Source organism: Pongo pygmaeus, chromosome 20 (genome assembly GCF_028885625.2).
Source record: "Pongo pygmaeus isolate AG05252 chromosome 20, NHGRI_mPonPyg2-v2.0_pri, whole genome shotgun sequence".
Taxonomy (NCBI): Eukaryota; Metazoa; Chordata; class Mammalia; order Primates; family Hominidae; genus Pongo; species Pongo pygmaeus.
The window spans coordinates 800523-813234 of NC_072393.2; the positions used below are offsets into that span (position 1 = coordinate 800523).

Below are 12712 nucleotides of genomic sequence, written 5' to 3' on the forward strand. Positions count from 1 at the left end.
GAGAAGGAGGAGGAGGGGAGGAGGAGGAGGAGAGCACTTGAGAACCTGAGATGATGCCCCCATCCCTGGGCTGAGCCGGAACCATGAGACGAACTTGAACACTGACCCCACCTTTAACCCAACCAGGGCTGAGCCCAGAGACAAACCTACCCCTGACCTCCAACCCTAGGTCCAGCACTGCCCTCAAGATCTCTTTTTGTTTGTTTTTGAGTCTTGCTCTGTCCCCCAGGCTGGAGTGCAGTGGTATGATCTCAGCTCACTGCAACCTCTGCCTCCTGGGTTCAAGCGTTTCTCCTGCCTCAGCCTCCCGAGTAGCTGGGATTACAGGTGGGTTCCACCATGCCTGGCTAATTTTTGCATTTTTGGTAGAAATGGGGTTTCACCATGTTGGTCAGGCTGGTCTCCAACTCCTGACCTCAGGTGATCCGCCTGCCACAACCTCCAAAGTGCTGGGATTACAGGCGTGAGCCACTGCGCCTGGCCGCACCTGGCCTACATTCTTAACCCTGATCTCTGTCTGCAGGGACAGTCCCCTCACAGGTCACCAATGCCTTTTCCCAGGGAGACTGGGGTGGGGCGTGAGCTGGGGCTCCCTGAAGCACCCCTCTGTCCATGCAGGCACTCCTCAGCTGCTGGCCCTGGTACAGCAGTGGGTGCCTGGGGCACGGCTGGTGGAGGAGCTGCCACACGAGCTGGTACTGGTGCTGCCCTACACGGGTGCCCATGACGGCAGCTTCGCCACACTCTTCCGAGAGCTAGACACGCGGCTGGCGGAGCTGAGGCTCACTGGCTACGGGATCTCCGACACCAGCCTCGAGGAGGTGTGAGGCCTGTGTGGTGGTGAGGTGGGGCCAGAAGGAGGGCTGCTTGGAGGAGGTGGTGTTTTGAAGGATGAATAGGAGTGTGTTTACGAGCAGCAAGGACATTCAGGGAGGAGGCATGGCACATGAGGAGCTCTGGTGGCTCAGATGTCCCCTGGGAAGGCCTGGGGGACCCACGGTGTAGGAGGGGTGGGGGGCTAACAAGCCCCCAGTTCTCCCTATGGGTGTCCAGGCTCTGAGCCCCTGCTTGTCTCCCCAGATCTTCCTGAAGGTGGTGGAGGAGTGTGCTGCTGACACAAATATGGAGGGTGCGGCCGCAGCTCCCTGACCCCTAACCCTGGTCCAGAGTGGGACCAGAGGCCAGGTCCCCATCCCTGGCTTAGTCTGGCCCAAGGCATAGCCTTTACCCCATACCTGACTCCTGATCCCCCAATCCGTGACCCTCAACTTTGACCCTGACCCCTGATGGCCCTGCAGATGGCAGCTGCGGGCAGCACCTATGCACAGGCATTGCTGGCCTAGACGTGACCCTGCGGCTCAAGATGCCGCCAGAGGAGACAGTGCTGGAGAACGGGGAGCCAGGTAAGTCCTCCCCAGTGGCCCTGTGGTCCTCCCAGCCACCCCCCCACAGCAGCATGAGCACTGACCCTCTCATCCCTCACAGCTGGGTCAGCCCCAGAGATCCAGGCCTTCCAGGGCTCTGGGCCAGACGCCGTGGGCCGGGTACAGGGCTGGGTACTGACCCGCCAGCAGCTCCAGGCCCTGCTTCTCAAGCGCTTTCTGCTTGCCCGCCGCAGCCGCCGCGGCCTGTTCGCGCAGGTGAGGAGGGCCAGCACCAGGGAGTCGCATGGGAGTCCCTGAGTTCCCTACCCGGGCCGTCCACTCAGTGGCCTAATCCAAACCCTTCCCCCCGTGTGTATTCCCAACCCGGAGCACATTTATTGAGGGCACTGGGGAGCCATGGGTGGTTGTAGAGCAGGAGCAGGGACAGATGCAAGCAAGCCTGGAGGGTGGATGGAAGCAGCAGCTGATGGGCTGGTCCCCCAGATCGTGCTGCCTGCCCTCTTTGTGGGCCTGGCCCTCGTGTTCAGCCTCATCGTGCCTCCTTTCGGGCACTACCCGGCTCTGCGGCTCAGTCCCACCATGTACGGTGCCCAGGTGTCCTTCTTCAGGTGGGTGCAGTAGGAAGGGGCTGGTGGCAGGAAGACTAGGGACCAGGGGGTACATCCCTGACCCTACATCTCCCCTCACACACAGTGAGGATGCCCCAGGGGACCCTGGACGTGCCCGGCTGCTCGAGGCACTGCTGGAGGAGGCAGGACTGGAGGAGCCCCCTGTGCAGCATAGCTCCAACAGGTGAGGGCGTCTTGTTGGCCTGGACCTTGCCGCTCTCTGGCCTCAGTTTTCCCATCTGGTCCCTGGCCAGGGGGCCTCAGGGGGCACCTGGAGCATCCCCTGTGCCCACCTGGAAGCTGGGAGCCTCTGTGGCTCCAGGAGCCTCCAGAAGCTGGGTGCCCACAGACCTTCAGCTTGACCCTGCAGGGCCCCTGAGTGTGCACAGCCCATTGTCTGCAGGTTCTCGGCGCCAGAAGTTCCTGCTGAAGTGGCCAAGGTCTTGGCCAGTGGCAACTGGACCCCAGAGTCTCCGTCCCCAGCCTGCCAGTGTAGCCAGCCCGGTGCCCGGCGCCTGCTGCCCGACTGCCCGGCTGCAGCTGGTGGTCCCCCTCCACCCCAGGCAGTGACTGGCTCTGGGGAAGTGATTCAGAACCTGACAGGCCGAAACCTGTCTGACTTCCTGGTCAAGACCTACCCACGCCTGGTGCGCCAGGGGTAAGCCATGCCCCAGGACTCAAGTTTCCCTGGCTATAGCATGGGTCCTTGGGTTGGTGGGGCTGTTGTGGTCCTGGAGGAGGAAGTGGAGGGGTTGGATGCCCAGCTTGGGGCTCTGGGCTGGGAGTCTTGCGTACCTTCCTCTCCTCTTTTTTTTTTTTTTTTTTTGAGATGGAGTCTCCCTCTGTTGCCCAGGCTTGAGTGCAGAGCTGTGATCTCAGCTCACTGCAACCTCCACCTCCCAGGTTCAAGCAATTAAGCAATTCTCCTGCCTCAGCCTCCCAAGTAGCTGGGATTACAGGTGCCCGCCACCACTCCTGGCTAATTTTTGTATTTTTAGTAGAGACGGGGTTTCACCATGTTGCCAGGCTGGTCTCGAACTCCTGACCTCAGGTGATCCACCTGCCTTGGCCTCCCAAAGTGTTGGGATTACAGGCGGGAGCCACCGTGCCCGGCTTTCTTTCTTCTTTTTGTCCCACCCTTAACTCTGCGGGCCCCTCTCACCATCTCTCTCTCTGTCCCGCATCCCTGTCTCTGCCTGTGTCTCTGTCTGTCTCTCCCACAGCCTGAAGACTAAGAAGTGGGTGAATGAGGTCAGGTGAGGAGGGGTCTAGCTTGGGGTCCCCTGCCCCAGTTCCACTCCCATGCCCTCTGCCTGCCCCGTGGGAGCTCTCCCGGCCCCCTGGCCCTCAGCTCCCCTTGCCTGCCTGCACGGCCCCACAGGTATGGAGGCTTCTCGCTGGGGGGCCGAGACCCAGGCCTGCCCTCGGGCCAAGAGTTGGGCCGCCTAGTGGAGGAGTTGTGGGTGCTGCTGAGCCCCCTGCCTGGCGGGGCCCTCGACCGTGTCCTGAAAAACTTCACAGCCTGGGCTCATAGCCTGGATGCTCAGGACAGTCTCAAGGTGGGAACTGGGGGGGCAGGTGGGTGTCCTGTCACAGCAAGGTCCAACTCCATTGCTCTGACCCTATGACCTTGACCCCCACCCAGATCTGGTTCAACAACAAAGGCTGGCACTCCATGGTGGCCTTTGTCAACCGAGCCAACAACGCAATCCTACGTGCTCACCTGCCCCCAGGCCCGGCCCGCCACGCCCACAGCATCACCACACTCAACCACCCCTTGAACCTCACCAAGGAGCAGCTGTCTGAGGCTGCACTGTGAGTCCCTCCACCCTGCGTGTCCTACCCTGCCTCCGTTCCTCTGTCGTTTGGGTTGGTGGGAGCTGGATTTGAACCCTGACACACTCTTGCTTTATAAATGGAGGATAGAAACTGTTCCTCTGCTCCCTAAGCCAGGGAAATGGGACCTCCTCAGGCTCAGCGGGCCCCAGTCTCCCCCACACATCCTCGTCCCACCAACCTTTATCCTGCCTGAGACCTGTACAACCTCTGCTGCCAAATCCCAGGCACCTTCATCCCTAAATTGCCCCCGCCATCTCTGCCACTGCTGACTGCCCCATAGACCTTTGTCCCATCAATGGCGTGTTCAGCTCTGCTCTGAGCAACCCATGCACCGTCACCCTGCAACTGCCCTCATGTCCTCACTTCCAGGATGGCCTCCTCAGTGGACGTCCTCGTCTCCATCTGTGTGGTCTTTGCCATGTCCTTCGTCCCGGCCAGCTTCACTCTTGTCCTCATTGAGGAGCGAGTCACCCGAGCCAAGCACCTGCAGCTCATGGGGGGCCTGTCCCCCACCCTCTACTGGCTTGGCAACTTTCTCTGGGACATGGTGCGGGGGCTGCTTGGACGGGTGGGGGCCCAGCCACTGCTTGCCACTGCCCTGTCTGGCCCCTTGTAGGCAGGGGCTTGTCCAAGATGGCCTGGGTAAAGTCTTGAGGATTGTGGGAGACTTTGTGCCTTCCTACTCAAAAAGCAAGGAGGTCAGGGTGGGAACAGGGCTGAGGGTGGCAGTCCCCACCTCTTTACACTGATAAAGGTAACTGCCATCTCCAATGCAGTGTAACTACTTGGTGCCAGCGTGCATCGTGGTGCTCATCTTTCTGGCCTTCCAGCAGAGGGCATATGTGGCCCCTGCCAACCTGCCTGCTCTCCTGCTGTTGCTACTACTGTATGGGTGAGGCCCCCAGTCCCTCAGGGCCTATTCTTACTGCCCCTTACTGCCTTCCCCACTAATGCTGCTGAGATAGAACTCTGCAATAGCTCCCAAGGAGAGGATATGGAGGTCTGAGGTGATGCCATGTGGGATCCAGTTCAGTGGTGTGCCAAGGTGGCCTTAAAAGCTCATCTTATCCTGACTCATATTAGTAGAGGTCTAAGGCAGCCCATGCCTGTATAATTCCAGTACTTTGGGAGGCCGAGGCAGGAGGACTGCTTGAGGCCAGGAGTTTGAGACCAGCCTGGGCAATATAGAGAGACCCACCTCTAAAAAAGAAAGAGAGAGAAAGAGAAAGCGAGAAAGAAAGAAAAAAAAAAACCAGAAAGGTGCTTTGGGTGAAAATGTCAAGGTCTAAGGCAGAGAAGATGGGAATGGAGATTTTTATTCCTCTCAGGGCTTCTCAGTCTGAGTAGTTACTCCAGTGACTCCTATTGTCCCTTCAGCTGGTCGATCACACCGCTCATGTACCCAGCCTCCTTCTTCTTCTCCGTGCCCAGCACGGCCTATGTGGTGCTCACCTGCATAAACCTCTTTATTGGCATCAATGGAAGCATGGCCACCTTTGTGCTTGAGCTCTTCTCTGATCAGGTGGGGCACCATGAGGCTGGGGCTTGGGCTGGGTTGGGTCATTGGACTCAGCCCCTGACCAACATCCCTCTCCCGCCCTTGAGCAGAAACTGCAGGAGGTGAGCCGGATCTTGAAACAGGTCTTCCTTATCTTCCCCCACTTCTGCTTGGGCCGGGGACTCATTGACATGGTGCGGAACCAGGCCATAGCTGACGCCTTTGAGCGCTTGGGTGAGAACTTCCTGTCAGATGGGGCCATGGCTACAGATAGCTAGCACCCTTGGAGACCTAGAGTTAATTATACAGAGTGGAGAAAAACAGCACCCCAGGGAGACAGCCAGGGTTCTTAGGTGGCCCTAAGATTGGGCCAAGTTGGAGGTACAAGAAAGCAGCCATAAAAAGCTAATTCTGTCTTAGATTACATCACAAGAGGCCTCTTCTGTTTTCTATGCCAATTAGACTCCAGCTGAGTGGCCTATCCAATTTGTGTTCCTTTTCCTTAAGAATCCAGAGTGACATGGGTGGAGAAGGGGTCAGAAACCAAGACTCTCATGGACCCAGTCCCTCCTTTCTATATCCACAGGAGACAGGCAGTTCCAGTCACCCCTGCGCTGGGAGGTGGTCGGCAAGAACCTCTTGGCCATGGTGATACAGGGGCCCCTCTTCCTTCTCTTCACACTACTGCTGCAGCACCGAAGCCAACTCCTGCCACAGTTAGTGAGGTCTACTGAGAGGGTGGCAGGGGCCAAAGACCTACTTTAGGCCCACAAATATTCTGTCCCCAGGCCCAAGGTGAGGTCCCTGCCACTCCTGGGAGAAGAGGATGAGGATGTAGCCCGTGAACGGGAGAGGGTGGTCCAAGGAGCCACCCAGGAGGATGTGTTGGTGCTGAGGAACTTGACCAAGGTAGGTGTGGTCAGGTCGACTGCTGGGTGGGGGGTGCTCCCACTGGCCCACTCACCTTTCTGAAGGACCTGCACTCTCCCAGGTATACCGCGGGCAGAGGATGCCAGCTGTTGACCGCTTGTGCCTGGGGATTCCCCCTGGTGAGGTGAGTCCAGGGATGGAGGCCAGGTGCAGGGACAGTGAGAGGCTGCCCTACTGCATGCCCTGCCCATCATCTTTTACTGAACACCTACCGTGTGCCCAAGGCCCTTTATTGAACAACTACTGTGCATCCACCACCTTTTATTGGTCACCTACTGTGTGCCAATATTTGTGCTCCTATTTTTATTTTATTTTATTATTTATTTATTTATTTATTTATTTATTTGAGATGGAGTCTTACTCTGTTGCCTGGGCTGGAGCGCAGTGGCACGATCTCGGCTCACTGCAAGCTCCACCTCCCGGGTTCACACCATTCTCCTGCCTTAGCCTCCCGAGTAGCTGGGACTACAGGCGCCCGCCACCACGCCCGGCTAATTTTTTTGTATTTTTAGTAGAGACGGGGTTTCACCGTGTTAGCCAGGGTGGTCTCGATCTCCTGATCTCGTGATCCACCCGCCTCAGCCCCCCAGAGTGCTGGGATTACAAGCGTGAGCCACTGCACCCGGCCTATTTTATTTTTTTTTTTAGAGACGGAATCTCGCTCTGTCACCCAGGCTGGAATGCAGTGGTGAGATCTCGGCTCACTGTAAGGTCCGCCTCCCGGGTTCACGCCATTTTCCTGCCTCAGCCTCCCAAGTAGCTGGGACTGCAGGTGCCTGCCATCACGCCTGGCTAATTTTTGTATTTTTAGTAGAGACAGGGCTTCACCATGTTAGCCAGGATGGTCTTGATCTCCTGACCTCGTGATCCACCCGCCTCGACCTCCCAAAGTGCTGGGATTACAGGCGTGAGGCACTGTGCCCAGTCTGTGCATTTATTTTGAGCCAATAAAACCTCGTGAAGCACCTACTGCATGCTTACCTCTATTAAACACACACTGTGCTCACTAAAGGGGTGTACTGAATACTTCTGTGTCCATCAACGTTTATCAAATACCAATAGAATTTATTGGACCCCTACTGTATACACATCTACATCAAACACTTGCTCACAGCCAGCATTTATCAGGCACCTGCTTTGTACCAGTTCACATTCAAGCACCTACTATGTGCAAATGTATTTGCTGTGTGCCACTTATTGGCCACCTATTAGGGCTGGTACACATCTGCAAACAAGTGCTGTTTGTTAGCACACATTGCAGTATATATATATATATATTTTTTTTTTTTTTCATTTTTTCTTTTGAGATGGAGTCTCACTGTCACCCAGCTTGGTGTGCAATGGTGTAATCTCGGCTCACTGTAACCTCTGCCTCCCAGGTTCAAGCGATTCTCCAGCCTCAGCCTCCCAAGTAGCTGGGACCACAGGCACATGCCACCATGCCCAGCTGATTTTTGTATTTTTAGTAGAGACAGGGTTTCACCAAGTTGGCCAGGCTGGTCTTGCACTCCTGACCTCAAATGATCCACCCGCCTTGGCCTCCCAAAGTGCTGGGATCACAGGTGTGAGCCACCATGCCCAGCCTTTGTTTTTTTCTTTTTTTTTTGAGACAAAGTCTTGCTCTGCCACCCAGGCTGGAGTGCAATGGCATGATCTCGGCTCACTGCAACCTCTGCCTCCCGGGTTCAGGCGATTCTCCTGCCTCAGCCTCCTGAGTAGCTGGGATTACAGGCGCCGGCCACCACACCTGGCTAATTTTTGTATTTTTAGTAGAGATGGGGTTTCACAATGTTGGTCAGGCTGATCTTGAACTCCTGACCTCAGGTCATCTGCCCACCTCAGCTTCCCAAAGTGCTGGGGTTACAGGTGTGAGCCACTGGGCCTGGCCCACCGTATATCTTTACTAAGCACCTACTGTGTGCTGGCCAACCTCTCTACCTTGGGCTGACTGTGCACCCAGCCTAAGTACACACAGTGTGCCAGGAAACATATGGAGAGCTCATGCCCTGATATTTGTTGAGCACTGCTGCACACGACCTTTATAGGGTACCCACTGTGTGCCAAAAGCCATTACCTGCTGACAGCTTTATGCCTCGCTACATACCCCAATATCTGCCCAGCTCCCCCAGGGCCCCATCCATGGCCTTCCATGTGGACCCTCAGAAATCAGAGGTGCTGAGGCCGGGTGTGGTGGCTCACACCTGTAACCCCAGCACTTTGGGAGGCCAAGACAGGAGGATCACTTGAGATCAGGAGTTCGAGACCAGCCTGGCCAACATGCCAAAACCCCGTCTCTACTAAAAATAAAAAATTAGCCGGGCTTGGTGGCACACGCCTGTAGTCCCAGCTACTCCGGAGCCTGAGACAGGAGAATTGTTTGAACCCAGGAGGTGGAGGTTGCAGTGAGCGGAGATCGCGCCATTGCCCTTCAGCCTGGGCGACAAAGCAAGGCTCCGTCTCAAAAATAAAAAGAGGCTGGGCGCAGTGGCTCACACCTGTAATCCCAGCACTTTAGGAGTCCAAGGCAGGCGGATCACAAGGTCAAGAGATCGAGACCATCCTGGCCAACATGGTGAAACCCCATCTCTACTAAAAAAAATACAAAAATTAGCTGGGCATGGTGGCAGGCGTCTGTAGCCCCAGCTACTTGGGAGGCTAAGGCAGGAGAATTGCTTGAACCCGGGAGGCAGAGGTTGCAGTGAGCCAAGATCGCGCCACTGCAGTCCAGCCCGGGAAACAAGAGCAAAACATGGTTTCAAAAAAAAAAAGAAATCAGAGATGCTAGAACCAGGGCCTGGGGACTCACTGAGCACCATCTGTGGGCATCCCTGTAGTGTTTTGGGCTGCTGGGTGTGAACGGAGCAGGGAAAACGTCCACGTTTCGCATGGTGACGGGGGACACATTGGCCAGCAGGGGCGAGGCTGTGCTGGCAGGCCACAGGTGAGGGGTGCCAGGTAGGGTCGGGGTGGGGCAGGGTTGGCCCTGACGTCCTTGTTCTTCCCCACCCCTCCACCTCCAGTGCATGGACTGGGCTCACTGCCCCACACCTGCATGGTCTCTGAGACCCCTGCATCCCTACATCCCACACGCGGACCAGGCCCTGAGACACCCCTGTCCCTTATCAGCGTGGCCTTGGATGGGTGGGCCCTGAGACCCCTGTGTTAGCCACCAGTATGGTCAGGGACTAGCCAGCTCTCTGAGCCCCCAGCACCTCCATCCCCAGCGTGGCCCAGGAACCCAGTGCTGCGCACCTCAGCATGGGCTACTGCCCTCAATCCGATGCCATCTTTGAGCTGCTGACGGGCCGCGAGCACCTGGAGCTGTTTGCGCGCCTGCGCGGTGTCCCGGAGGCCCAGGTTGCCCAGGTGAGCCCACTTTGTCCCCACTGCTCCCACCTCCCAGGGCCCACCCGACCCAGGCTGTTCCCCTAAAGCCTGGCCCAGTCCTGCACTCTCTCGCCTTGGCTCCATCCCTGTCCCTGCCCCTAGACCCTGCTTCCTTCCTCTATACCTCTGTCCCCCATCCTGGTCCAATAGGGATGTGGCTAGCCTGCCTCTTTGCCCCGCCCCACCAAGTTCCAACATTCTTATTGGTCCACCCACCCTTTCTCCCACTGCACGTTGCCCCTCTCTCCTTGAGTCTTCCTGCTGTGGCCCTGCCCACTTGCCCCTCTTCTGCCTACCCCCTAGGGCTTCGCACTTTTCTCGCTGGGTTCACGGTCGCCTTCTCACTCTGGCCGTTCCCAGTTTGCAGCCCTTTCACTGCCTCTTCCATCTGCTTGGGGGTCTTGTCTTTGCCCTGGCCTGCCCCACCCTCACACTGTCCCACTCCATGCCCTTTCTGGCCCTGCCCCATACCCATGCTGGCTCCACCCACACCATGGCACCTCCCCATACCCATGCTGGCTCCACCCATGCCATGGCCCAGCCCCATAACCATCCCAGCTCCACCCGTACCATGGCCCTGCCCCACACTCATATTGGCCCCGCCCCATACCCATGCTGTCTCCACCCACACTATGGCCCTGCTCCATACTGATGCTGGCTCCACCCACGCCATGGCTGCGCCCCATACTCATGCTGGCTCCACCCACACCATGGCCCCGCCCCATACTCATGCTGGCTCCACCCACACCATGGCCCCGCCCCATACTCATGCTGGCTCCACCCACACCATGGCCCCGCCCCATACTCATGCTGGCTCCACCACACTATGGCCCCGCCCCATACTCATGCTGGCTCCACCACACTATGGCCCCGCCCCATACTCATGCTGGCTCCACCACACTATGGCCCCGCCCCATACTCATGCTGGCTCCACCCACACCATGGCCCCGCCCCATACTCATGCTGGCTCCACCCACACCATGGCCCCGCCCCATACCCATGCTGGCTCCACCCACGCCATGGCCCCGCCTCATACTCATGCTGGCTCCACCCACGCCATGGCCCCGCCCCATACTCATGCTGGCTCCACCCACACCATGGCCCCGCCCCATACTCATGCTGGCTCCACCCACACCATGGCCCCGCCCCATACTCATGCTGGCTCCACCACACTATGGCCCCGCCCCATACTCATGCTGGCTCCACCACACTATGGCCCCGCCCCATACTCATGCTGGCTCCACCCACACCATGGCCCCGCCCCATACTCATGCTGGCTCCACCCACACCATGGCCCCGCCCCATACCCATGCTGGCTCCACCCGCGCCATGGCCCCGCCCCATACCCATGCTGGCTCCACCCGCGCCATGGCCCCGCCCCATACCCATGCTGGCTCCACCCGCGCCATGGCCCCGCCCCATACCCATGCTGGCTCCACCCACACCATGGCCCCACCTCATACTCATGCTGGCTCCACCCACACCATGGCCCCGCCTCATACTCATGCTGGCTCCACCCACGCCATGGCCCCGCCCCATACTCATGCTGGCGCCACCCGCGCCATGGCCCCGCCTCATACTCATGCTGGCTCCACCCACGCCATGGCCCCGCCTCATACTCATGCTGGCTCCACCCACGCCATGGCACCGCCCCATACTCATGCTGGCTCCACCCACGCCATGGCCCCGCCTCATACTCATGCTGGCTCCACCCACACCATGGCCCCGCCTCATACTCATGCTGGCTCCACCCACACCATGGCCCCGCCTCATACTCATGCTGGCTCCACCCACGCCATGGCAGCGCCCCATACTCATGCTGGCTCCACCCACACCATGGCAGCGCCCCATACTCATGCTGGCTCCACCACACTATGGCTGTCCCATTCTCACATTTGCCCTGCCCCATGCCCATTGTGCCCCTGCTCCACACTCAATGCTGGCCCCGCCACACTGTGGCCCTGCCCCATACTCATCAATATGAGTCCCCATGCCCACTCTGGCCCCACCCCACAGGCCGCTGGCTCGGGCCTGGCGCGTCTGGGACTCTCATGGTACGCAGACCGGCCTGCAGGCACCTACAGCGGAGGGAACAAACGCAAGCTGGCGACGGCCGTGGCGCTGGTTGGGGACCCAGCCGTGGTGTTTCTGGTGCGTGGGGGTGGTGCCTGGGTGGGGTGGGGCCTGCGACGGAGGCGGGGCCTTACTTATGGGATCTTCCGTGCTCCCCAGGACGAGCCGACCACAGGGATGGACCCCAGTGCGCGGCGCTTCCTCTGGAACAGTCTTTTGGCCGTGGTGCGGGAGGGTCGTTCAGTGATGCTCACCTCCCACAGGTGGGCTGGGCCCTGATGCCCTGGGCTGTGGTTAAGGCGATCCAGGGCTGGAGAGAGAGCCCCAAAGCACAAGGCCACAGGGGATGGGGGGTCCTGGCCCTAGTGGGGCGAGGGTGCCAGGCCCCGGGGTGTAAGGACACACAGAGGTGGGACACGGCGCCGGGATCAGAACAGTCTGGGGAAGAGTGGGGAGATGTCCACACCAGAAGGGTAGTCCAGGCCCAGGGAAGCAGGCAGTGTGGCGCCCGGCACAGGTGGCCCGGGCCTCATGGAGCTCGTGGTGCCGGGTCCTGACAGCATGGAGGAGTGTGAAGCGCTCTGCTCGCGCCTGGCCATCATGGTGAATGGGCGGTTCCGCTGCCTGGGCAGCCCGCAACATCTCAAGGGCAGGTGAGCGGGCGGGGCCTCCAGGCAGATGTGGGGTGAGGGTGGGAACGTAGGTGGGCTCAGGGGAGAGGCCAGACGTAGAGCCGGGTAAGGAAAGTTTGGCTCCAACTGGAGAGATGGCCAAGGCTTTAGATTGTCCTGCAGGCGTGACTGAGGGGGCGAGACAGGCTGGGGTGTGCTCGGGGCGCAGGACCAGGAGGCGTGAGCCGGGGGCTCTGGGTGGATTTAGAAGACATAATCAGGTGTGCGTTGGAGTAGGTGCAGCCTGGAGAGGTGAGGGTGGGTTGATGGGTGGAGTTAGGGGAGGGCCTGGTTAGTGGGCGGGGCCATAGGAAAGTGGGT

At 58.9% G+C, this 12712-nt stretch overlaps 1 protein-coding gene across 10 annotated transcripts in view; it reads left to right on the forward strand.

Moving 5' to 3' along the window:
- ABCA7 (ATP binding cassette subfamily A member 7) overlaps positions 1 to 12712 on the forward strand; it is a 28551-nt gene that overhangs the window by 14860 nt on the left and 979 nt on the right. For 6 of the 10 annotated variants that reach the window (XM_063658669.1, XM_063658672.1, XM_063658674.1 and 3 more), the window contains 22 exons: positions 619 to 821; positions 1081 to 1129; positions 1299 to 1403; positions 1486 to 1640; positions 1869 to 1993; positions 2079 to 2177; positions 2397 to 2651; positions 3217 to 3249; positions 3375 to 3552; positions 3639 to 3808; positions 4202 to 4379; positions 4609 to 4724; positions 5210 to 5354; positions 5441 to 5564; positions 5917 to 6046; positions 6119 to 6239; positions 6322 to 6384; positions 9095 to 9201; positions 9485 to 9626; positions 11664 to 11798; positions 11880 to 11983; positions 12281 to 12373. In XM_063658669.1, the coding sequence (XP_063514739.1) occupies positions 619 to 821; positions 1081 to 1129; positions 1299 to 1403; positions 1486 to 1640; positions 1869 to 1993; positions 2079 to 2177; positions 2397 to 2651; positions 3217 to 3249; positions 3375 to 3552; positions 3639 to 3808; positions 4202 to 4379; positions 4609 to 4724; positions 5210 to 5354; positions 5441 to 5564; positions 5917 to 6046; positions 6119 to 6239; positions 6322 to 6384; positions 9095 to 9201; positions 9485 to 9626; positions 11664 to 11798; positions 11880 to 11983; positions 12281 to 12373 (2830 nt within the window). The other 4 variants (XM_063658676.1, XM_063658678.1, XM_063658673.1 and 1 more) reach the window with 3 other exon arrangements.